The sequence below is a fragment of the Cynoglossus semilaevis genome, chromosome 8 (genome assembly GCF_000523025.1).
Source record: "Cynoglossus semilaevis isolate Cse_v1.0 chromosome 8, Cse_v1.0, whole genome shotgun sequence".
Classification (NCBI taxonomy): Eukaryota; Metazoa; Chordata; class Actinopteri; order Pleuronectiformes; family Cynoglossidae; genus Cynoglossus; species Cynoglossus semilaevis.
The window spans coordinates 12,994,429-13,018,938 of record NC_024314.1 but is presented as its reverse complement, the minus strand read 5'-3'; the positions used below and the strand labels follow the sequence as shown (position 1 = coordinate 13,018,938).

The 24,510-nt window shown below is 44.2% G+C and overlaps 1 protein-coding gene across 1 annotated transcript in view; it reads right to left on the bottom strand.

The window, feature by feature from the left end:
• Positions 1-2,765: 2,765 nt before the first annotated feature.
• Positions 2,766-24,510, bottom strand: part of LOC103382364 (BAH and coiled-coil domain-containing protein 1) — a 57,433-nt gene continuing 35,688 nt past the window's right edge. The window contains exons 12-28 of the mRNA XM_025057973.1: positions 20,904-21,070; positions 19,967-20,103; positions 19,183-19,299; positions 16,470-16,539; positions 16,181-16,370; positions 15,530-15,682; positions 14,206-14,361; positions 13,894-14,117; positions 11,240-11,432; positions 10,926-11,043; positions 10,464-10,539; positions 10,259-10,367; positions 10,031-10,147; positions 9,812-9,949; positions 7,841-9,276; positions 6,890-7,126; positions 2,766-6,402 (exon numbers count right to left, since the gene is read on the bottom strand). Of these exons, the coding sequence (XP_024913741.1) occupies positions 6,193-6,402; positions 6,890-7,126; positions 7,841-9,276; positions 9,812-9,949; positions 10,031-10,147; positions 10,259-10,367; positions 10,464-10,539; positions 10,926-11,043; positions 11,240-11,432; positions 13,894-14,117; positions 14,206-14,361; positions 15,530-15,682; positions 16,181-16,370; positions 16,470-16,539; positions 19,183-19,299; positions 19,967-20,103; positions 20,904-21,070 (3,848 nt within the window). The 3' untranslated portion in view covers positions 2,766-6,192. The remainder of the gene's footprint in view (positions 6,403-6,889; positions 7,127-7,840; positions 9,277-9,811; positions 9,950-10,030; positions 10,148-10,258; positions 10,368-10,463; positions 10,540-10,925; positions 11,044-11,239; positions 11,433-13,893; positions 14,118-14,205; positions 14,362-15,529; positions 15,683-16,180; positions 16,371-16,469; positions 16,540-19,182; positions 19,300-19,966; positions 20,104-20,903; positions 21,071-24,510) is intronic.

Here is a 24,510-nt window from a genome sequence, read left to right as displayed (position 1 = left end):
CACATACACACACACACACACACCAGCTCGCGGTGTGTTTGCTTATACTTCATGAAAGCCTCTCATTAACCCACAGGGCGACCTCCTCCTCCTCCTCCTCCCCCCTTCTATTGTGCTCCTATCTCCCACGGCATTCTGGGTAAAGTAGTTTGACAATGTCAACCTGATAAGCCCAACACAAACCTGCTGATAAGGAGTCGAAGAGCTGCACTCCACGTCTGTGTGTGTTTAAAGGCGTTGGTTGATTGGAGGAAGGGGGGGGGGGGTGAAGACAGGGAAGAGGATGTAAAAACACTCCTGCCCACCTTGGGATAAAGTGTGACCTGGTGTCGTGTCCTTTCTGGGACCAGTTCTGGCATCGGTCCTTATTGCTGTTGGACCATTAGTTCTAACAGGAGCCAGAACCTGATCCAATGATGCAGAACCTCCTCTGAAGCTCTGCTCAAACGAAGGAAGAACAGAAGACAAGGATTGGAGGAAACACAACGTTGTAACAGGAAGTGTAACTCTAAAGCGTTCGTTATAACTGGTGAAGCTTCACCTTCAAACAGAAGGACAAACCCGGAGTCGGTTTGGGTGAAGTTCTGGAGAGTGTGGAACAAACCAACTGGAGTCACTGCAATCAGTCCTGACGAGAGCAGCTGCGACTGTGTTGTGTTTGTGATTTAATCTATGGATAAGGACCATTAGCAGAGCTATTCAGCAGAGAAGGGTGAGTCAACTTTTCCTGTATTGACAAGTGAAGCAGTGAGAAAGAAAAATGTCCGGGGAGTCGCCGGCCTTGTAAAAACACGGCTCGGAGGAAAATAAAGTTTACGCCATAAAGTCAACAACAACGCTGCTGCTGCTGCTGCTGCTGCTGAACGCCTCCGTCCAAACCGCCATAAGGTGGCTGCACTGTAATTTGGGGTCAAAGGTCAATCCCGACACATTTACTTTACAGGCTCCGCTTACTGTGCGATAAAAAAAGGTGCGAATCCTCGGAGGAAGTCTGACATAAAACGCAATAAATTTCTCTGCACTTTGTCCCAGAGACCCCTCACCCTGCAGGGGATCGTCTCCACTGTTCTCCTCACGTCTCACATTACAAACCACACAGTGTAGAACACGGTTCTCTTAAGTCATGAGGACCATCGCAGATATGTAACACCAGACTGAAATAATACAGCTAATATATGGTGTGTATTTATATATATATATATATATATGTTCAAGGGGGAAATACATGACACTGAGAGGCCCAGTGGAAACAAATAAAACTAAATAGATTTTTAGAAATGTCTACAAACTTGTAGAATTCTTAATCACTTAAACAACTATTGTTTTATTCTGAAAATTGTTGATTTTATACGATTAATATTTAAATTGTGTAAAAAAACTATTACAATTTAAAAAAACAAAAATAAGCTAAGGTCATGTTTTGAATTTTTCTTTTTTTTAAATTCTTACTCGAGTCATGGACACCCTTTGGACGAGAGTTGGACTTTCCAGGATGGAGTTAATTTAACTCCAGTTCCAGAACTAGACTCCACGCCTCAGTCCAGATCCAGAGGTGTGACATCATTCACAGAGGGCCGTAAGCAAACAGGACATATAAACACAAACAGACACGGAGGCAAACGCTTCCTCCAAAAACAACAGCTGGAGGACGAGGACACTTCAGCACACATGGAAAAAGGTTCACCATCAGGACGGACTGGTCACAGAAATCCCAGTCAAAACACGCCATTCGAGCTTCTACTCACATTTGGACTGGTGGGCGGCCATCTTTGTTGTGGCCTCGGTCACACTTCAGTTCTTTCAGGACCTCAAACCTCAGCAATGGTGTAAAAAATAGGACAAAAGTCAGCAAAAGTCATGTGATGTTGTTGACTGTCACTTCCAGACCAAAGTGAGCGGAGAACCTCCGCCTGATGATTGTCCTCAGCTGTGACTGGACATGTGACTGGACAACAGCTGCTGATTGGCTGCAGGGGTTTGAGCCCAAAAGACAGAAAATATTGGAGCTGGAGAAAAATGAAGAATATAAAAGTTTTAGAATATGCTTCCATAGTGTAGAGGATTCTTCATCTCCACCATCTCTCCTCAACACGTCTCATCTCTATGTAAATATGTCAAACAAAGTGTTGAAACCAGTGGAAAACTTGAAAATTGGCCCAGAATAAGAAAATAAATAGAAAAAAAGTAAAGAGAACTTTTGACAAAATTACTTTGGAAAAAATTCAAAAATGACAGAATAGGACAAAGAGTTTAATTTTCTACATGGGTGCTCACACACTGGGCCAACAGAACCAGCCCAGTGACGACTGATACTGGTGTCCACGCTGGTATGTACCAGCGGATAATAATGTGTTCACACACACACACACACACACACACACAGAGTGTGTTATATTTGCAGGCTGAAATCCAATCACCTGGCTTTGTTCCCTTAATGGTTCTGTTCCGTTTTTATTATTGTGAATACCTGACCCACCTGTACCGCCCGAGGAGACGCGCTCCTGCCCGTGGACCGTCATGAATCAATGCTGGATACGGTTTCCTTTCTCTGCCCATTCTGCCCTTTTCTTTTAGCTTCAGCTACAGTTTCAAATGGCTTCATCTCCGTGCCTTCCTCCTCCTCCTCTTCCCCTCCTTCTCTATTCTTTCTCCTGCACTACATTTTCTTTACCGCCACCAAACGATCGACATTGATGAACACAGAGGGACATTTAGACGCAGCAGGGACGATAAAAAAAGAAACTCTACCACACCAGGAGTCTTCATTTTTATAAGAATCTTATTTTAATGAAACACAAAAGGCAATAAAATTAAGATAAATAATTTTTCTTTTTGTACACAAGGAAACATTTAAGTCATATTTCCGGAGAATGACTGAAATTACATTATATACTTTAGTAGGCCTTCGCAACCGTACAAAGCAGGTTCCAGTGGGTCTAAAAAAAAAGAAAAAAAAGAAAGGTGTTTCGGTCAAAAAGTTATGGTTCCAAGTGAATCCAGTGTTTCTTAAAGAAAATACAGCTTTTTAAGAAGAGAAATCAATTAAAGACCCACAAAAAACTGTTAAAAAACAACACAGTTTCACATTAGATTCATTTTTAAAGCTTTTGCTTTGCAGTGTAACAGCAACATGGTTGTTAAAAGTCAGTCGACGTCTTTAAAAAAACCAAAGGCATTTGTGTTCCTTCCCTCCCCTGTACATCCTGTCCACTGACACAGGCTTGCATAAACAGCATGACAATGGTCAACAACAAACAAACAAACAAACAAAAAAATACAAAAATTGAATTAAAAAAATACACACACACAGGCTCGCACATACATACGCAGACATTTTTGGCAAAGCAGGAATAAAAGTGACAAGAAATATCATTTTAGATTTGATCCTGATTTCCTTTCCAGAACTGTGCAAAGGTCTTGGGCTACCGTTAGCTTTGTCGTTGTGGCTTGTTGTCGGTGACCAGCCATGTGTATTTGAACTGTATGTCGCGCAAACGCTGCTACCAAGTGCTAACAAGCTACTATGTTACGCTGCTTTTGCTATTGCCCAAACCCAGAAGAACAATTAGCTAGGAGTTAGCACATGCTACTTTAACACGCTGAGCTACGTGCACATACATGCAGGAGTAAACCAAATGTGGTTCATTATATATTAGTGTATACGTTAACTTAATAGACAATAATTCTTTTCTCTAATTCTATGTGAGCACGTGTGCTAATGATTAGTATTTTCACAGGTCTTCATTTTGGATACTTTCTCCTCAGGGAGAAGCTGTACACTAGATAACTGCAGTTTCTCCGTGTATCCAGGTTTGAGGCCCATAAACTAAAATATTACAGGAACTTGTCAGCAGACAAAGAACTCTAAAGGTGGACCACAGACTGTTGCACAGTACTGTATGTATGTGTGTGTGTAGTTTTCCTATTGACTGGCTGATTGTCCTTCACAGTCACGTGACACTGTTCTGGTTGTCATGGAGACCTCAAGTGCATCAGCTGAGGCGGCGCACAGACAATTGTTGCCGCACGGGTTCTCAGAGGCTGTCATAGCAACCCCGGGTGAACAGGAGCAGACGTCCATTCTCCACTTCTCTAAACCCCTCTGTGATTGCAGGGACCCCGGACTCAAATTGATTGAATGTCGTGTTTCTGATTTTTTTCTTCTTCTTTTTTTTCTCTCTTTTTATTTAATGCTTTTAAGTGTAAAGTCACAGGTGCTTTGGTATGTTTTTTTATGCCAGATAAATATCTATATTTATAAAGGGAATACAGGCTGGGGTGGCGTAGGATGAACGAGATCCAAGGATCAAGAACTTGAGACCTGGTCCACACACAGTTGGCTTCAACTCCACAGTTTTTTGTGGTCGACACCAAGATGTACAAAATACGTCCAACTGAAAAATCTTCACTTTGTCTTTCATTCCTGTTGAGTGTTTCTGTCCATGAAAAATATTGTCTATTATGGCACAAACATTTTGGGGGACGTCTTCCAACCAATCAGGTACTGATATACAACGTGGTTGTACAGCAAAGACACAACCCTCTCAGCTGTGTGTGGACCGGCCTTGAAGAACCTTCTCCAGGATCAGTGACAACAAAAAGTGCCTGACAATTAATGCACATTCTAGACCCAACAGAATGAAGGAAAAAAAGAAATAAAAAAAGATTTGGACAGATTAAAAAAAGAGCTTTTTTCATCTTTTTTTTTTTTTTTGATTTTCATTATAAAACCCTTTTCCCACCTTGATCCACTGTGTTTCTACTCTGTAGTCTTCACATCAGTTTGTACAAGTTTCCAATCTTGTTCAGTGCACTGAAGGAGAAGAAGACTCAGCTCAGACTCCTCCCTCCATCACCCACCCACCCACCCACTCTAAAAAAATCTAAATAAAATAATTTTCCTCTGCAAAAGAAATCCAAAAAAGGAACAAATATATATGTATAGGTATTTACAATGTTATATTACACATAATGCTGTACATCAAACACACACACACTCCCACACACACCCATTCACACTCCAATAAACGCTCCAACTACCTGTACATGTGTCTCCACACCTGAACGTTAGGTGTTTGAGACGGAGAGGTATCGACGTGTATGGCTTGACAGGAGAAACAAACGAAGAAAATCGTTGGACGTTTTTTGTCTTTTTTTTTTTCTTTTTCTGATGAGCAAAGACAGAACAGATAAGTGTAATTAAAGACACACCCAGGAGGGGGTGTCGTGACGTCATTGTTGTTTGATGAGCACAAACTCATGTTAAGCGCTTTTTTCTTTTTTTTTTGTTACTATAGAAATGCCAAACGCAGTCATCAGCCGCCCAGCAACACACACACACACACACATATTTACATATGCAAGCTCGATCAGCAGTGCTTTTTGGTCCTGTTGGGTACCCCCTCCCCTGATCGTGTCGTCCTGGTCTCCTACCAGTATAAGACCATTAAAACCATCCACAGCAGGATGGACAGCCCAGGTTCCTGTTCTGTCCATCCTGCTTCTGAGTCTCATTGTATTCCGTGAATCCTGGGACACATCCACGCCGGGTAGTTCACTGTTAAAAAGAAAATCAATTCTGTTCCCAGGACTGACTGGCTTTTTTAAAAGGCTAAAGGCTTCTTTGCCAAACAAAAATGTCCGCTTAACTTCAATGCAGTTTTCCAGAGCCTTCCGTCTCTTCACTTCTATCATCAGTTATTGCAGCAGATCCCAGCTGACGTTGGCCGACCAACCCGGCCCAGCCCAGGAAGTCACCTCTGAAGTCTGGACAACTGCAAAGTCCTGATCTGGACAGCAGGGTAAAAATAACTAGAACAGTGTGGGTGGAGCCCAAACTGACCCCATCCTGGTTGTGAGCTACTGTTCTGTAAGTGCTCACCTCCATGGTTCCTGTTCCTAAGTTGCAGCAACTCTTCCACCTGGCTGTGACCAGTAGTTTTAGTCCACACCTGTGGGCGACCACCACTGAATAACATGGGCCAGAGTTTTCTCCACGTCCACCTGGAGTCCTACTGAGGCCCAGTACTGCTGGACATCATCCAGTGGACTGTGTTCCTTTTTGGACAGACTGAACTCTCACCTCAGGGTTCTATCCGTCCACAGTTCTGAAACACCACCATCGCACTACGATGTACGCAGAGCTTTGGGTCAAAACTGTTTTCAGGCGACGCCTTCCTGTTGTTAGAACTTCTAGGACACAATGGCCATGCCGTCCACACCGATCAGCTGACCAGTCGTTGGTTCATAGGTTCCGGCCAAGTAGAAGAGGTCGTTGGCTGGGCTGTCTGGTTTGCGTTCTCGCACCAGCAGATCGTACTCAGCCTTGCTGACCACCTGGCAGCGGTGGGAAATCGTCTGGACATCATTTTCGTCCTCGTGGCTGGACTGGTACAAGGCGTTCTGTGGGGGAGACGCAGTGTTTTCAGTTGGTCAAAATAATGCAGTGAAAATCTCTGGGCTAATAGTTAAGTTTGTGGTGCTTTCTTTGGCACGACTGTGGTTTTCCCTCCCACACAAACCTCTCTGACTCCCCCTTAATGACCTTTTTGTGTCCACATGATGTCGGTTCCTCGTGTTTACTTGGTCTTCCTGGATGTTACTACTGAAACTGCCCAACTCTTTTTAAACCTACTCCAAACAAACCAGTATTGACTCTGCCAGAAATGTAAAAGGCATGACTTCCTGTTGGCAAATCACACCCCCAACAACGGGCGTTTAGAACAGCAAACATTAAGTTTCAAGAACTGAGTCAAAGTTTTGCTCACATCGGATGAGAAAAGGGAATAAAAAGCAGTGCAGTGGTTCGATTCCTGTTAAAGAAGTGTCACAGACTGCTACTCTGACCATTCCACTTTTAGAAATCCTCCTCGCTGCGGCCAGTCCTTACCTTGCCGTCTCGGTGTCTCTTCCCCAGGCGAGTCTCCTCAGGGTGGTAGAACCACTTGACCCTGACTACCATGCTGGAACTCCAGGACTCCCACAGGCTCTCCACCCTGCCCACGTAGGGCAGCTGCGGCCGGCCAGGTGACAGGAACACGGCACAGTCACCGACACGCACCGTCTCCTTGCCTCTCACGATGGCTTTGTAGAAAAGCTTGCGGGCTTTACCTTTCAGACCTCTCCTCTGTTGGGGTGAAAGAAAAATGACAAATAGCATTACCCTCACCGTCTCTTTGTTCAGCAGAGAAAACTATTTCCACCCACAGCATCATTTTTAGATTTCTCTCTGTTTTCATCAACATCTTTGGATTCTCCCATCATTCACAGTGCATTCATATCAAGGTCAGACATTAGCAGTGACTTGAGGTAAAGTGTTCTTGAAAATGCCCTTGAAATTCTCTTGGTGAGAGGGAGGCTTTTAAATGCCACAATAAAATGTAATAATAAAAGAGAAAAAAGAAATATAAACAACAGTATGTTAATTTCAGGTTTATGAAAAATGTTGGGCACAAAGAAATTGAAAATTTGAAAAAATGCTAAACTAAAAAGGCAAAAACTAAATGTAATTCAAAACATTAAAAATAATGAATAGAAATACAAATAAGATAAAACTGGGTTAAGTATTCTGTCAGAAAATATATTATATATAAAACAGCTTAAAAGTAGAAAAAATACTTTTAGAAAAAGCTCAATGTGAAATGTAATGAGCCCAGCAGCTGCAAACTACATTTGGGTTCTATAGGCTACGAAGAATTTGTCAAGAAGAAGGATTTTTCACAGTATTTAAACACTATGAACAGGTCAAGTTTGATTTCTGTAAATTGTAACATTTTCTCAGAAGTCAGGGTGAAAAAGAATCAGACAGATGTTTACTTCAGATCAGAAGATTCATTCACACCTGTGTGGGATTTCCAGACCATTTCCACAGCTGGCGTCCATGCAACAGAGGAGACAGGTTGGGGTGAGGCTCGGGGGATGACATCCTCTGCCTCTTAGCTGATGATGATTCCTTGTTGACAACAGGTTTCTGTTGTTGGTTGACAGGACTGCTCTGCCTCTGGTGGTGGCTGTTGGGAATGCCGTCCTTCCGTTTCAGAGTCTTGGTTGTGTTACTGCTAACAACCAGACTTCCCTTGGACACAAACTCCTTCCTGTCGTCTGATCTGTCCGACCTCAGCTTGGATCCTGACGAGGCCATGTTGGCTTTGGCCACGTAGCCTTGACTTTGAGCTGAGGCGGCAGGAGTGGAGCTGGAGGTGGTGGGGTTGGAGTTGACCAGGTTGGAGCTCTGCCTGTGTTTGTTCTTATCCTGTTGGAGCAGAGCTCTGCGCAACAGCACCGATGAGGACTCCTCATCGGACGAGTAAGAGGAGTCATTGTCGGAGGAGCAGAGGGACGAAGAAGAGATGGAACCGGATGAGGAGGAGGAGGATGAAGACGAGGAGAAGCACACAGAGAGACGGGAGTGGAACCGGCCGCCTCGATGCGAGGCAACGGCAGCACTTCTTCTACGTACTTCTACATCTTGACCGTCGTCCTCGTCATCCTCATCCAGTTCAGAGTAAGAGCTGGGACAGTCACTGGCGTAGTCCAGACTGTAATCTCCACCTTGGACACTGGCGCCTCCTGACAGAAGATCCTTCCTCAAAGGTGGAGCTCCCTTCCGAAGAGCCTCGGACTCAGTTTCATCTCTCTCTCTTTGGGTTTTCTTGCCGTCCTTCACTAACAGTGACGGGTGGATGTACCTCAGTGGTGCCCCTGAAGAGCTGACACTCTTCCCTGCTCTACCTCCACCTCCGAATCGTAGCAGGGCCTTACCGTTTTTTGTTTTGGGAGATGTGACTCCCTCATGGTCAAGCTTCACCAGGTACTGTTTCCTGTCCCGTTCACTTAGTGGCTTCCTACTGCTGTCTGTCAAAGCCATGGTGACAGGTGAGGTGCAAGAGGAGGCAGAGGAGGAGGAGGATTCACAGAGCCCCAGGGGAGCAACCGCGGTGACTGGTCTCCCAGCACCGCAGCTTCCAAAGGTTGAGTAACCGTTAGCAATGCTGCTAAAGGAGTCCACAGCAAAAGGAGAACCAAAGATGCCTTTGATTGGTGCTGGAGGCAGGAGAGGATGGGAGGAGGGTCGGTGGAACAAACCCAAGTCTCGCTCTCGTATTCTCCTCTGGGTCTTGCGTGACGTGCCATTGAAGAGGAAGAAGTCCACCGGCGGTCTTTTCCTGGGAGCAGACCAGTTCAACAGAGACGGGATGTTTTTTGTTACAGTCTCTGTTACGGAGGTGGACGCGCTGCTAGTCTTAGGCACCGCGTGAATCTTCTTGGGCCTGCCAACTGAAAAAGGAGAAAGGCTTAGCATCAGTCTGAGCTGACAGGTCTGGAGAAAACACAGAGATTAATTATGGAACAAAAAGCACAGTGGAGGAACCTAATATCCTTATGTCTTTGATCTTCACCTGGCCAGGTACTTTTCCACATGTACATCAGTCAAACTGCTACAAACCTGGTAAACCTGTCTCTGGGCCACGCCTTCACTGCTGTACTGGCTGGGCTACAAAGAAGCCTTCGTCACCTGCCTATATGACTCTGCTGATCAGTGAACTGAGTGATGACTGAAGATTATAAGCTGATGAGATCTCGGAATGTGAGTTCACCTCGAAGCTGTATGATTCAGATGTTAAATGTCTCTGAAAAATCCAATCTACCAACCTAGCATTTTTGTGTATAGTATGATACCTATATAAAAAAGCCTTTGATTTTAGGGCGTGTCCAAACTTCTGTTTTGGTGTTTAATGGTTTAAAGTTGGAACTTAACATGTCAGGTCTGGTGGTGGTGCTCATTGATTGGTCGGTCAGATTCTTGGCTCACCTGGTCTTTTCTCCTGTGGTTTCCCCGAGGCTTCTTCATTGGCTGACTTCTCCGTTGATGCGTCTTTCTTCTCATGGATGGAGCTTCGTCGACCACGGCGACCAGGTGAGATCAGAAGAGCTGGGGAGGGTTCAGCACCTGAACAACAAGAGATTGTTTTAAAATCTCTGGTTTCTATTCGTTAAACTTGAGGGAAGTGCAATGAAGTGCTGTACTGACAGCGTATTTGGTATCCAGGAGGCAGGAGTCTGATGTTGGCAAGTGAGATCCTTCCTCTGTCTCCATCATCAAACTCCACCATCACACCACCGTCCTTCTCAGGTTCACCTGGGCCTCCTGAGAACAGAGAGAACAAAAGGACACACTTTTAACTAAGGAAGTTCCAAAAGACGGATGAATTATTTTATCATTTATACTGAACTGGAATGAGCTGTCTGACTGACTCACCTCTGTGGACATATCCAGGGTAGAGACAACGAGAACGTTCACTCCAGTAGGCGCAAACTCTTGTCCCTGCAGTCAGGATGGTTTCACACTGCGGCCGAACATCTAAAACCTAGAAAAATAACAACAACAACAACAACAACAACACAGGGTTAACTCTGGACAAAGAGTGAAAACCAGTGTTGGACGTAGTGAAATTCCAACTCACTGCTTCCTGCAGGAGCTGCTCCAACGAGTAGATCCTGGGCCGATTCCCTCGTTCTCCATCAATTACAACACTGAATCTAAAAAAAAAAAAACAGGGAAGGAGGGAATTAAATGAGGGAAATTAAATTCTTCCCCACAGAGTTGCTCGTTTGATAGTTAACATATGTAACTGGTTTAAAAAGCAAACATGAAATCACATCAGTTTTCCAAGCTGAACTTTCTACAACATGTCAGCTGAGCTGCGTTACGCTCCGGATCTGCTGGCTCTCACTGTGGTGTGTCTTGGCCTGGTGCTGGTCTAGACTTCCGTCTGTCAAGACCCTCTCAGTAGCCAGTCAAGTAACACTGGGCTGCAATTGATGACGTTTTGCAACATGTATTTACAAATACTCCCAGCATGACACTCCTGGGGTTAGGAGACGACTGCCGTCACCATGGTCATTACATCACGACGAGGTCTTACATGTCAGGTAGATCCAAAGTCTGGACACAGGCGGCGTAGAGCAGCTCGTCCTCTTTGGAGATGAGGATCTTCAGACCATCTACCAGCATCTCTTTACTCAGCACACAGTTGGGGAGAGCTGCAGGGGGACGGGGGGAGGCAAAAGATGTAGGATGTGGGGAGGGGGGGGGTGCAGAGGACGAAGGGGAGCAGATCAAAAAATGTACATTATTTGTAAGGTGTGTGTGAGTGAGAGAGTGAGAGAGAGAGAGAGAGAGAGACTTTTAAACTCTGCATGCAGACATTATAAATCACATGTCATAGTTTGTGCATACCAGGTATTCTGCATGGCATATTAGGAGGAAGTTGAATTGACTTCTTCTCATTGGCTGCTTCATCCTTTTCCTCCTCTTCATCCTCCTCCTCCTCTTCATCATCTCCCTCAGAGAAGCTGCTTTCCTCATCTAACCGAAAGCCGTCGTCGGTTGCAAAGCTCTGCAGGAGGCGGCTCACGGCGTGACCCTTGGCCTTGACGTGCAGAAACAGGAAGTGATGTCACACACCAAGTTACAAACAGTGGGAGAGGCCACGTATTTGAATCAGCCGAGAGTCAAAAAAAACTGTGATGGTGAATGAAAAGAGGGGCTTCCAGACGGGTGTGATTGATGTGGTAAATCCACCAGTGAACAGTAACCGCAGGCTGCAGCGCCTCTTGTAATGTGATGCTTCAATTAAGTTGACAGAAATTTTTTCTTCTTCTTCTTCTTCTTCAGCTGCCTTAACTGTTCACTCAGAGATCAGAGGTCACAGTAATAACCCGCACAAACTTCAACGTATGTGGCTGAAGGACAGTTCAAGCAAAGAAGGACACAGCTTGGACAGAGCACGTATGTGAATTCTCACTAGACACAGACACACACACACACACACACACACACAGAGAGACAAAGACCAGTTAGAGCTAGTCTAGTCCACAAGATGACTGATGAGGATGAAAAGTTAGCTCACCCAACAGGTTCATACATGTTTTCAAGCTTTACCACGAAAAAAAACAACACTCATTGTGTGTGTGTGTGTGTGAGTGAGTGAGAGAGAGAGAGAGAGAGAGGTTCTGTGTGTGTTGGTATTTTCCACACCATCAGGAGAACATATTTCTGAGTGACAGAAGTTTCGTCTCCAGAGGGCATTGCTGATTATTTCCCTTTAGAGGTTTGTGTGCTCTGTGTGTGTGTGTCATTGTGTGTGTCACAGTGTGTCTGTGTGCAGTACATTTACAGGAATGTGTGTGCGTGCGCACGGTTATGGCCTCTGATTATCTCTACACTCCTGTGTTTACTTTAGAGTGAGGTGTTTTTCGGATGTTCTCTCAGAACGACTGGTAGATTAACAGGAACCTTCAGGGCATCTGTCACTAAAACAAACCTGGCCCAGTGTCGTCTCACTGCTGCAGCGGTCACGAGCAAACACACACCCTTTTAAACAAAGAACAAATAAAGTAGTAAAAGGTGATGGGAGCACAGATGAACTGTGGGTAATCTCAGTGGATTTACAAACTTCCAGACAGGGTGTGTCCATTCACAACAGAAGAACGGAGGGATTCTCTCAAATCCTTTTGGCTAATTTCATTTGGCGCCGTGTAGGAGTTCCTTTTTTTTTTTTGAAGTTTGAACATTCAGTGAAGCGAGTGGAAAATCAAGTTGAAGAACAACTGAGATTCAAGTCTGAATCAGAGCCACATTGTGAACCTCACCTGCAACACAAGCCTCTTTACTTTTGTTATTAGCGAGCAAACATTTACAGGTGGCGCCACTGAGTGATTCAGCCTAGTTTGGACCAATGGCTTTTCCTGACTCTGGGTTTGAAGACCTGTTCTTATCCAACATGGTGGCAGAGGGGAGCTCTACCTCTGACCTCATGTGGTGATAGGCAGAAAGTCTGAAGAATATTAGATTTATTTTGGTGTCAGCACCTCGTTAGCGAACAAACTAAACATCCTCTATTAGGAAAAAAAATCTAAATTAAGAGTTTTTTTTTTCTAATTATTTCTATAAAGTCCAAAGTAGCACTTCTTCTACCGTGGTTTTCAGACAGTTAATTCTTCCTTGCAGGTAGAATGAGCTCAGTTTTAATGTAAGATGTTAAACACTAGACCACAGGTTTGGAAAATGTTCATGTTTGAAGTGCCAGAATCACTTTGTCTACAAGTGTGTGTGTTTTCTTAATATATTTGAGGTGTGTCTGTGTCTCAGGTCATTTACATTTGTGAGCTATCCAGTTTTTGGGACTAAATGACAGCCCTTATGAAGCCAAAAGAAGCTACCTTTTTCTCTCTTTTTCTCTTACTCACATTTCCAGTCTCTGGACCTCGCCCCTCACCTGACCACTGATGGCTTTGTCACAGAGCAGTAATATAATTACATGGCATACAATATGGTGACNTACAATATGGTGCCGCAAGTAATTATTGTAATCCTCATTTATCCCCCCTGTCACAATCGCGTCTCACCTTTCCATCTCACTTCCCTTTCTCTCACACTTCTATGTGAATAATCGGACTGAAAATTGGTGCCGGGCGCACAGATCATATCTCCCCCCGAATGGATGTTGAACTCTGTCAGCTCATTGTACAGTGCCGCAGCTCTGATATGCACTCCAAATATTGTTTTTTCTAGAGGTTTTACAGCCCCACGAGCATGGAGTGTACTGATAAAAGACCATAAACACAGGTCCATCCATTATCTGCAGCGCCTATCCTTTGAAATTGACTCTCGGCCAATCCTAGCTGAGGTGAGGTGGAAGGGAGGGTACATCCTGGACAGGTCACCTCCTGACTACAGAGCCACAACACAGAAACAGAAAACAGCAAGTGCTCATATTTGCCCCTATGGGCAATTCAGATTCTCCAGTCACACTTACTAAATGTGTAGGACACAGAAATGACAGTCTTCACAAATCCTGTGGTCTTGATCTGAACTCCATGACCTCTCACCTTGGCCAAAATTCCTTGTCCTGACGTAGACCTCCTCATAGCCTCCTTGCTACTCCTGTGACCTTGGGTCAGAGCTCTATGGTTGACCCGTCCATCTCCGAATGGATGACCCACTGAAGGTAAACCCCAACTAGGCAGAGAAGCTCTTTTAGTCCCCTGGTGGTTTGAACATGCATTAGCAGGGCTTGGTCGTTGTTGAGCCATACTGGACATGCCATCTGGGCCTGAGTTTGAAGGAACAATGAAGTCAGCATGTGATGAAATCAAACAATCAACAAGAAATAATGTAAAAACTTAAGGTCAGCAGCAAACCTGTTGGTCCTGGTCTCTTACACCTGGCCTTCTGATTGGCCTGGGACTTGGAGGACAGTAAAGAATAAGGTCTTGTGGGTATTTCTTTGAAGGGTGAGCTCGTCTTATGTTCTCCGGCTCCATCATCACTGTCGTAACTGCCATCGTCCTCCTCCTCTGTGGAGTCAATGTGTCAGTGTGACCAGTCACAAAGCCTGAGACTCCCTTCACCACATGTATTGACTGAAGGCTTTTAATATTCCTGGAGCACAACGAGTTTAACGTGGCTAAATAGCCTCTGACTATTAAAAAAAAAACAAAAAAAACCACCCCAATATATATATATATACACACACACACACATATAGTTAACATAACAATAGCCACACCAGTAACCACAGTGGGGTAAATAGCAGACTTTGTATCCAGAGTAGCTCAGATGTAGCTTCTCTCCACGCATCTATTAAGTTACATGTCTGTTTTCGCATGATGGCTTAGCGCCATCAGCTGTCACCATCACTTTTGTTTCTGTGTGACGTGTTTGCTCAACTGCGGCGACTAGTGGCAGTCAGGTACTGAATATCGCCCCATGAGTAGCTGCGCAGAATTGCGACGCCTGTTCTTTAAAATGCAGCGATGTGCAACAAATGTTGGTGCATATACACGTATGCACACACACACACATGCACACACACACCGAGGCTGTTATTGGCATCTGAGTGTTGCCAACTGTGGGGGTCGCGTCGGGTGGTGACACATCTCTGACACACTTGTCACTTACATGGCGGTCTCGTCAACACTTTGTCTCAGGCTCTCGCTCTCTTTCTCACAAACACACACACACCAAGTGACTCCCTCTTCAAGCCATAAAGGTCAAAGGCCACTCAATCCCCGTGTTCCCCTGGATTTTCACCTGGTTTCCCCACAATCCTCCTCCATTGTGGCGTTCATTTCCAACTAAAGCCGAGTGTCACTGCCTCTCCTCATCTGACCTCCTCAGAGGAGGCCTTTTCCACAGTTCGGGAGGAACCAGAGGAGGGTGTGACATTCTGACTACGTCTAGAGTGGGCTCACGTTACTGTACAGTGTTGAAGTCCAGGGAGGCTGCGTTGCATGCCTGTGGCAAGTCGGTAACCGCACCCACTCTCAATCTGAGATGCTTCACGTACACGAGCATAAACACACATGCTGTCATTGAGGATTCTCGCGAAGTCTGGTTGAAATTCTTTTCAGTTAAATCAACTCGTCTCATACGTATTTTCCCACAAACACATGATTAAATACATTTCTATTTCTATGCTTTATGGCAGGAGAGCACAGGAAAATGTTTGTGTCTGTAGCTCACCGTGATCTGAACTCTCAGTGTCACTCCTCTCTTCCCGAACTCTACGTTTGTCAGAATTGCGGCCGTCCTTGTGATGAGCTTCAACACCAGCCAGCACTTTGGGTTTCCGACCTCTCTTCTTCTTCTGAGCTGCTGCCCAGTCCGGCTGAGTTTCTACAGGATCGGTAGATTTAGTATTTAGTATACATCATTTCAACATATGTAAAAAGTAGTCTAAAAATGGCCAGAACTTAGGTTAAAGTTAGCCAAGACATTGCTAAATGTTAACTAAAAATTACATATCATATAAAATGCCAAAGGATTAAAAGGAATTTGAAGTGTATGAAAAACTATTTCATTAAAGTCCCTGAATATTATATACTAACTTAGTTAATAATTATTTTAATATGACTTTTGATCAAAACCAATCACATTTATCCTTTGTTAAACGGTGCCATCAAATCCCATGATCTCGTTCTTAGAGATATTAAAAAGATATTACTGGATCTTCCATGTAATTTGGAGTTTTCTGAAATATTCTTTACAAAAAACAAATATTCTCATTTGATAACAGCTGCTTTGTAACAGACAGAGAGGTATTTTTAGGTTATTATGGGATGTCACCTTAAACACTATTAATGCACAGTATTGATATTCTCCCTCTCTTCTAACCTTTCCCTCCAGGTCTGCACTGGCTCTTGGACGTCTCCTCTGCTCCGAGGTCAGCTCTGCGGTGCAGCGACCCAGCAGATGCTGTGCCTTGCTGGGCTGCAGCCTTTTGCTTCAGCTGGGTGACGCGTCTGGCCAGCCTGGAGCTCAGGGTGCTGCTGGGTCGTCCTCTGTGCTTGCAACAAGATTTCATCTGCAGACGAAGGGCAGCATAAAAGAAATAATTATTGACTAATTTCTTTCACATTAGAATAAAATGTTGGTTGTCACTGGACCAACCAGAGGGACCGACCTGTGAGCTGCTGAAACTGTGACTGGACATTTTTTTCCTGGCTTTATGATCCAGCAAGTTCAGCTCGGCCCTGGAAACATCACAGCAGAGCAGCAGGTCAATACATGATAACATTGTGATCTCACTCACTCACAATATTCCTGATGTTTTTATCATGATCACTAATAGACAAAGACTGAATCATTTACATAAAGTGGTCTGTGAAATGTTCTCATTCAGTCTCTTTGGTTCTGCTTCCAAAAATTCACTTTTTTGGTGTTTGAACATGCACCAAGATCCATTTGCGATTGTCAAAAATCCAGAAAGGATTTGGATTCTTTCTGTTTTAGAAAAAGCCTGGAGACAACTCAGACCCAGAAAAACCGATTTGTTCAAAGCACACAAAAATATAGTAGAAAGAAGTATCAGGACCACTCCCTGAAAATCTCTTTGAGGAAAGTTCTTCAAGATTAAGGACTGAAGATTCTTCTTCATTGTCATTGAACAGTCACTCGGTAAGGGAAATTATTAGAACCAACTGTCACCAAATGAACGTTCATTCATCATCAAACTCTCCTCCCACACTCTGTCTGGCTCATAACTATAATGAAGAAGATGATGATGAGGATGATGATGATGAGGAGGTGACAGTAGACGGGGCCATGTCTCCATCCACACAGTTTGACGACAAACGTAAGAATCAGCAGCGGTGTGAATATGAAACTGTGCTGAATCACCATGTGAAGAGATAAAGACTTGTCTGGTGTGAGGAAGGGGATGGGGCTCAAAAGAGGGGGTGAGAAGGAGGGGGAGAATGGCTGAAAGGGGAGGCAGAAGGAAAGAAAGAGAGAGAGAAAGAGAAAGAGAGAGAGAGAGGGAGAGAGGGAGGGAGGAAGATGAAGCAGTCTCGGGGGAGTCTGTCCGTTGACCGGAGCTTCAGGGCTCAATCGATAAACACTAACCTCTATTGAACACTCCTCCCTTCCTCTCTTTCCTTCATCCCAGGCATAGTCTCTCAAACCACAGGCAACACACACACACACTCATGCAAACACACACACACGTTACATTTAATACACACTCTGTTAGCAGCTGTGTCTGAGGCAGGTGAATTCTATATTCCCACAGAGGAAAGATTTAGCTCCCAGCATTTACACTCCCAAGAGAGGAGCGAAGACAAGAGCCGAGAAGAGCGAAGGGGAGGGGAGGGAAAGAAGAGGAGAGAGGATACAAGTTGGAAGTTCTACCTACAGACCACTGTGTGTGTGTGTGTGTGTGTAGTTCTGTATCGCTGTTGATGGAGTTTAAAAGGATTGCAATACTCTCTTTTTCTCCCCCACATGTCTTGGTCTCACCCTCAGAACCTTTCTGTCACTGAGTCCACGGTGTAAACAGACGATGCAGCTCCAGTTAATAACTAAAGAAACGTTGCTAATGCACGTAGCAACCAGCTGCGCTAATTAACCCGGTTTCTGCTGGTGCACGTGTGTGTGTGGGTAACAAAAAAAACCTTATTGTCATTTTCATTAGTGATTTCTAATCACGGAACCCGTGACAAAGATCTCGTTACTTTAATCATTTTATCAAGGCGAGGGGCTCAGGCAGGAGCAGAGGTGGGGCAGCATAAGAAAACACATTCATCATCATGAGCCCCCCCCCCGCAAAACCACTCGACACGTGTGTGTGTGTGTGTGTATGTGTGTGTGTGTTTTCAGCTTGTGCAGGAATGTGCCTGCTGTGCACATTGGAGGTGTTAAATAATGTGTGGTTGTGTGTTGCAAAAGGCAGGCGGGAGGAGGGGGAGTCGTTCATCACTGTAATAACTGTACATCAGGACTTTGTCCACTCGTATGAATGCGTGTTGTAAGTTCAGAGTGAATCAGGACAATAATCAATGCAAGTGATAAATATGATTGGGAGTGATTAATGATAATCAGTGATGATCAGTGATGATTAATGAACGTCTCGTCCTCGTTACCTCCTTCCTTTCTTAGGAGTTTTTGGCCTCTGTCCAAAGACTATATGAGAATGAATGTGTAAGTGAGGGCCTGGAAAAGGGTCATGGTCATGGAAGTCACTCCATGTCAATGTTAGTCTATGGGATGTGGGGCAACTTCAAACTTCATTAATAAATACATTTTACTTTGCTTTATAATGTCAACGATTTTAACTGAAAGGTTTCAGAAACACCTAAAGAATAATGACCTTACTGACCCCAGTGCTGAACAAACGATACACAAACCAACAGCAAACACTGGACACTGAAGCATGGGGCTATAACTGAACTGTTCTGTATCTGAGACCCTTTTTTGAAAGGTTAAAGCAGGTTAAGCATGTTGAGGGTTTAAAAGTCCTCGTTTATGTATTGAAATAGGGCGGAATTATACATTTTTAGTTAATTTTAATGGCTTTATTTAAACAAATGTTTACTTTTCAATTCCAATTTTAATACCAACCATAATTGACAAACAGACAGCTCTGTGCTTCACTGTGCATCTGTATGTGCATGAGCACATGCGCCAAATCAGGAAAAATCATCAGCATTTGAATCAATTCAGGCTGAATAAGAAGTAAAGAAGACGAGGAGGAGGAGGAGGAGGTGAAAGGGGAGGAGGAAGTTCTTAAGAATCAAGCGTGCCTTTCACTAGGAACACAAACAGAAATCAGGATGAATGAGCAGGGCTTGCCAATCACCCTGATTATAGACTGAGGCGGGCATCGCCGCAGGACTGACCTGAGTCTCTTGGAGCCCTCTGCTGCTGCTGCAGCGGCAGCTGGGCCGGGGGTGGACTTGCGCTTGCGGGGGCGACCAGGCCCCCGGCGAGCGGGGCTTCGAGACGTCTCCTCTTTCCTGCAGAGGAGGAGAAAGACGGAGGAGGAGGAAGAAGAAGAGGGAGATCAAAGATGCAGTGAGGAAACTGGTGTCGGCTGCAGGTCCAACTGCATTAAGTATGAACAGAGAGAGAGTCCAGCAGAATCGGAACCATGCAGTCTAACTGAGGGATGTTGGCTGTAGTAGAGGGGTGTCCAAAGTCTGGCCCGCAGGCCAAGTTGGCACTTGATGGAACCAAATAATCATATTTGTGCCAACGGGAGAAAAAACTTACTTTAACTGGCTATTTTATGAACCCCATGTTGTTATTAACTCTTAGCTGTATGCTGATATATTTTAACCTTTACAGTAGCTAAACTTTAGCTGTATAAGATTTTAACTTTCTTTCTGGTCTAACATCCAAGCATTTTCTTTGTTGATATTCAGCCCTGTAGTTTGTGATATAATTTCCACCATATGTACCACAAGTGACAGCTGCGGCTCAGGTTTATACACATATAATAAATATGTTATGAACACAAAACAACATAATAAATGTAGCACACTGTTAGCATCTGTCACAGCCAAACAACATTCCATCACTGTCTTCTTCTCTTGTGGGAAAGGCAGTAAATCAAAAATGTAAACGTACCATTGATTTAGCGTGAGTGTGAGTGTGTGTGAGTGTGTGTGTGTGTGCGCTCACTGGTGGTCGGGCTTCCTCTGTAACTTGGCCAGTTCTCTCTGTTTCTCTTTGTATCGTCGCTGTAGCTCAGCCAGCTGGACACGCATGGACAACTCCTCCCCTCCCATCGTCTCCATGGAGCCCTTCACTGGGCACACCTGACACACACACACACACAGACCAGAACAGAGAAAATTTAAAAGGCTGGAGATCAAAAGTTCGACTGTTGGGATTTTTTTTTATTCCACTTATTTTTTAATTTTTCTGTTTATTCTGACAAAAGGCAGTAACATCCATAAAGCTGCTTATTTCCATTAAAAATAGCAATGACTTGTAAAGGCACTGTTGCTGGGTGATAAAAACATTGGCAGCACGACATACAACGATTTTTCTGACACTCATAAAAAGCTAAAAAGTCACATTTACATTTGATAAACAAAATCTTTGAAGCTCTTTAATCAGGAAAAAAAATGGGTTTTATTTCTCTCTCGAGTTCTTTTCTACTTTCCTTTTTTCTCCCTCTCTCCCTTAATCGTCACCTCTTCCTTTCTCTTCTCCTAAATCTCCAACTTCTTCTCCTTTTCTATCCTTTACCCTTTTCCCCCAACCTCCTTCTCCTCTTCTTTGCTCCTCTCCCTACTCCTACCACTTCTCCTCTGTCTCCCCCTCCTCAGTTATCTTCATTTAATGGAAGACAATCTTCTGTCTACTGACTGATCTCCCCCTTCTCTCCATGATTCTACTTCTAGATGTTTCTCCTGTCACGCTATATTTCTCCTCCCTTTCCTTCTTTTTCTTCCCCCTTTTTTTTCTTCCTTTCCCTTGTTGTTTTCTTCATCTCCTCATTCCTCTGCTCCTACACCTTCCTCACCTTCTTCTTACTTTTTAAATGTTTGTGTTTTAAGTGACAAATCTCAGTTAATTATTTGGAACTGAGGGTAAAACCAAAACCCCTCACCGGCTCATGGCGAGGCGTCCAGCTGCATTTCCTGCGTAGGTTGAGCCTCTTTCTGATTGGACACTGCTGCTCCGTGCCCACATCCACGACATCTCTGCCCATTTCCAGGGCACGGGCTGCAGCAAGCGTGGCCAAACTGTGGAGGTCAAGGGTGAGTGCGTCCTCACCTGCAGACACACACACACACACACACACACACAGAGAGGAACGGTGGTGTCATTACACACATGTTGCTGCTGCTGCGCAGTGTGTGAGGCCACGTTATAAAACACACAACGACTGGATTTATTTACAGGGCGATGAAACAGCGCCTTGAAAAGTGGTGATATTTATGATATTAGCACGGTAGTTTGTGTGATGTATACTGTGCTCAGGCCTTAATGGTACAAACACACACACATACACACACGAGAGGGGAGGGATGGGTTGTGAAGAAAGATCTCTCTACATCTGTCACTGTCATTAACTCTGTCATTGTCACAGCAACAGCAGATGAAACAGAATATTCATGAGACACACACACACACACACCCCTACACAAACACACGTCCCACAGTCACCTACAGCTTTCGCTGAGCTGCGCAGACACAGGGAAATTTGCAGGAAAAGAGAATAACAGGAGAGCAGGAGGTGGAGGAGGTACAGGGAGTAAAGGAGAGGAGAAGCAGTAGGTAGCTTCTGTTAGCCAGGTTAAAGAAGCGGACTTGGGTCTGGAAGGCTTCAGGTTCAAGTCCACCATCTGCCAAGTTACCACTGAGGTGTTTTAGCTGTTTTGACTTATTTAGCTAGATTTCTTGTTTGTTATCTAATAGAATATATATGTATTCTGTCTTATGAACTATTTCTGGCCTGTGGATTATTATTTATTTATTTTTAAAAAATAAGTTACTTTTTAGAATTTTTGCCATTTTTCAGCAACTCAATTACATGAAAGAACTTTTAACACTCTGGTAAAGGAAAATGTAAAACTGGTAAAACATTTGGCTTTGATTGCAAATACTGGGTTCTTCAAGTTGAGCTTTATCACTAAAGGAGAGAAGAAGAGAAGGAAGGAGAGGAGAGAAGGACAGGAGGAAAGTGGAGAGGCTTTATTGTATCGCTCTCCCTCTGTGCAGTGGAGCTGCACGGCCTATTCACTGACATCTGACATTATTAAAACCTGTGTGTTGGAGCTGCAGACAGACCGAGACAGAACTGCTGCAGACAGAGAGGAGAAAGAATGAGCAGGAAGGATGGAGCCTTCAGCCGTGAAGGCGGATTTGAACAAAAAAAGTGAGGAACTGAATAGAGGACGACGTCGGAGGAACTCCACAGAGAGCGGGAAGCATCTGAGAGACAGGGATTTGTCCCGCTCCTGGCTCCCAGAGGTCAGTGAGCTGTCTCATCTGTTAGACCAATGGCACGCTCCGATTACCCTGACAGGATGACATCAGCGCTGACATCACCGCCCACAATAATCAATAGACACCCAATGCCAATTGGGAGAACCATACTTACACAGCAGACTGTAATAACACCACACTGAGCCCCTGTAGTGGGAGGAGGCTGTAATCAGAGGCTGCACCCGGGGATTTTAGGGAGGAAACGAGAAGAGTGTGGAGGAAGATGAAAGACATTTGCAGCTGATGTGGGTCCAGTCATCATTACAGTCCATTAAGGTGCTTTATTGAGCAGAAGTTTTAAAAAGGGAGCAAATGTGGAGACGGATGGAGACATAAAGAGTCCTCGTATAAATGCATATGTAAAACACAGGCTGTAGATCCAGAACTGAATCTGCTATTAATTCTTCCCACGGAAGAGGCTGTTCTGAGTGTAGTACCATGACTGGACAGTAGGGGTGGTTCGCCTTTGTCCAAATTTACTTGCTTTTAGACTTTGATGGTCCCTTAGAGCAGTGTTTCCCAACCTTTTTTGAGCCATGGCACATACTGTATATCAGGAAAAACCATCAACCATCAAACCATCAAAAATCTCACAAAAGGTATATATAATGAAATCATAATCTTTTAGTTTAAATTTAACTCATGATGGACTAAAATCGTGGCCCGTTTAGTTGAAGACAACGCTGATATACTGGCAGGAATTGAAGAAAGACACTTGAAAGATCTTCTTCAACAGCTCTAATTCTATTTTCTATCTTAGTTTTCAGCCTTATTACGTGAAATTGGACAATTTCCCACTACACACCAGTGTGCCACGGCACAGTGGTTGGGAATCACTGCCTTAGAGGTCTGCTGGAAGCAATGAATGTGCTTAAACGCCTCCATGTGCCAGCTTCCATGACTCAGGTTTTCCATGAATCCATGTACAGTTCTAAACATGTACTGACCTGAGACGTGTCGTATAGAGAAAAACCTGTGTTCTGCAGCGGAATATTTTAAAGGTTAAGTATTTAGTTTAAGTTTTTACATATATCTTCTATAAACTTGTAAAATACATGTACTTCTGTTCATGTACTTTTAAAATAAAATGTAGACGTATGCTGATGATACCGGAGGTTCACAAGTTTCTGTATATTATTAGGATGATAATTAAGCCAATTCTAGTTTTCAGAAAAGTTAACTGACTTCCAACATTTTCTAGAACCGATCTATTCCACAGACCTGGATGACGTCTTTTCAGCCATACATCAGTTTCATTCTCGTCCATTTTTGCTCAGACTCTCACAAAGGCGCAAACAAGACTGAGGCAGAAACAGCTCTTCTGTTTACGCTCATGTAAAACGTACTGGTGTTAATTCATGCAGTCAGTCAGCGGTGGAATACGTCGCCTGCTTCCTGTAATCTGTAATTGCGATCTCCAGTGAACAGCTGAGATAACTTTCCATGTCAAACAGAAGCATAAATGCATCTGTCCAGGATCGGTTTCATCTCCACGATGACAAGAAATGCCATCAGTGACATTAATAACGTTTCACTGAGGCCAGAGCTGCTGGGATTTTTTTTAAATAAATGCTTTGCAATTTGGTGGCGGCAGCGGTGATTTTCACGCCACAACAAGACTTATTGATTTCTTACCTATTGCACATGCTAAGCACGTGCACACACACGTAAACGTGCACGCTCAGTGTGACATGCACATGCACGGACAGCAACACAGCTGCTCTTATGATTTTTGCACCTTTTAATTCCATCAACGGGACTTGCACAGGCAGGATTTACACAGAAGATTACATTGGTTTTAATGGGAAAAGGAGAAGGGAGTGAGGGCAGAAAGGAAGAGGAAAAAAGGAAAAAATGGAGGAGGAGGAGGAGGAGGTGCAGGCAGCCTGGTGGAGAGAGTGTGATGGAGCAGAGCAGGGGGCGATTCAGCTGGGATTACTTAACAGCTTCTGCACGCACACACACACACACACACACACACTGACGCTGGCATAAATAAAAACACTTTCTCTCCCAGGGACGAGAGGGAAATAGGAGCGCTTACAGCACAAGTGTTTTAAAAGAAAGGCTCTAATTAGCAGAGCAAGACGTCGGAGCCTGGGGGACACACTGGGCACACAGTGTGTGTCTGCATGTGTGTGTGTGTGTGAGAGAGAGAAAGAGAGAGAGAATGTGTGTGTCCTGGCTTGTGTCTGAAGCTCTGCTTGTTTGTCCATCTCCGTTCA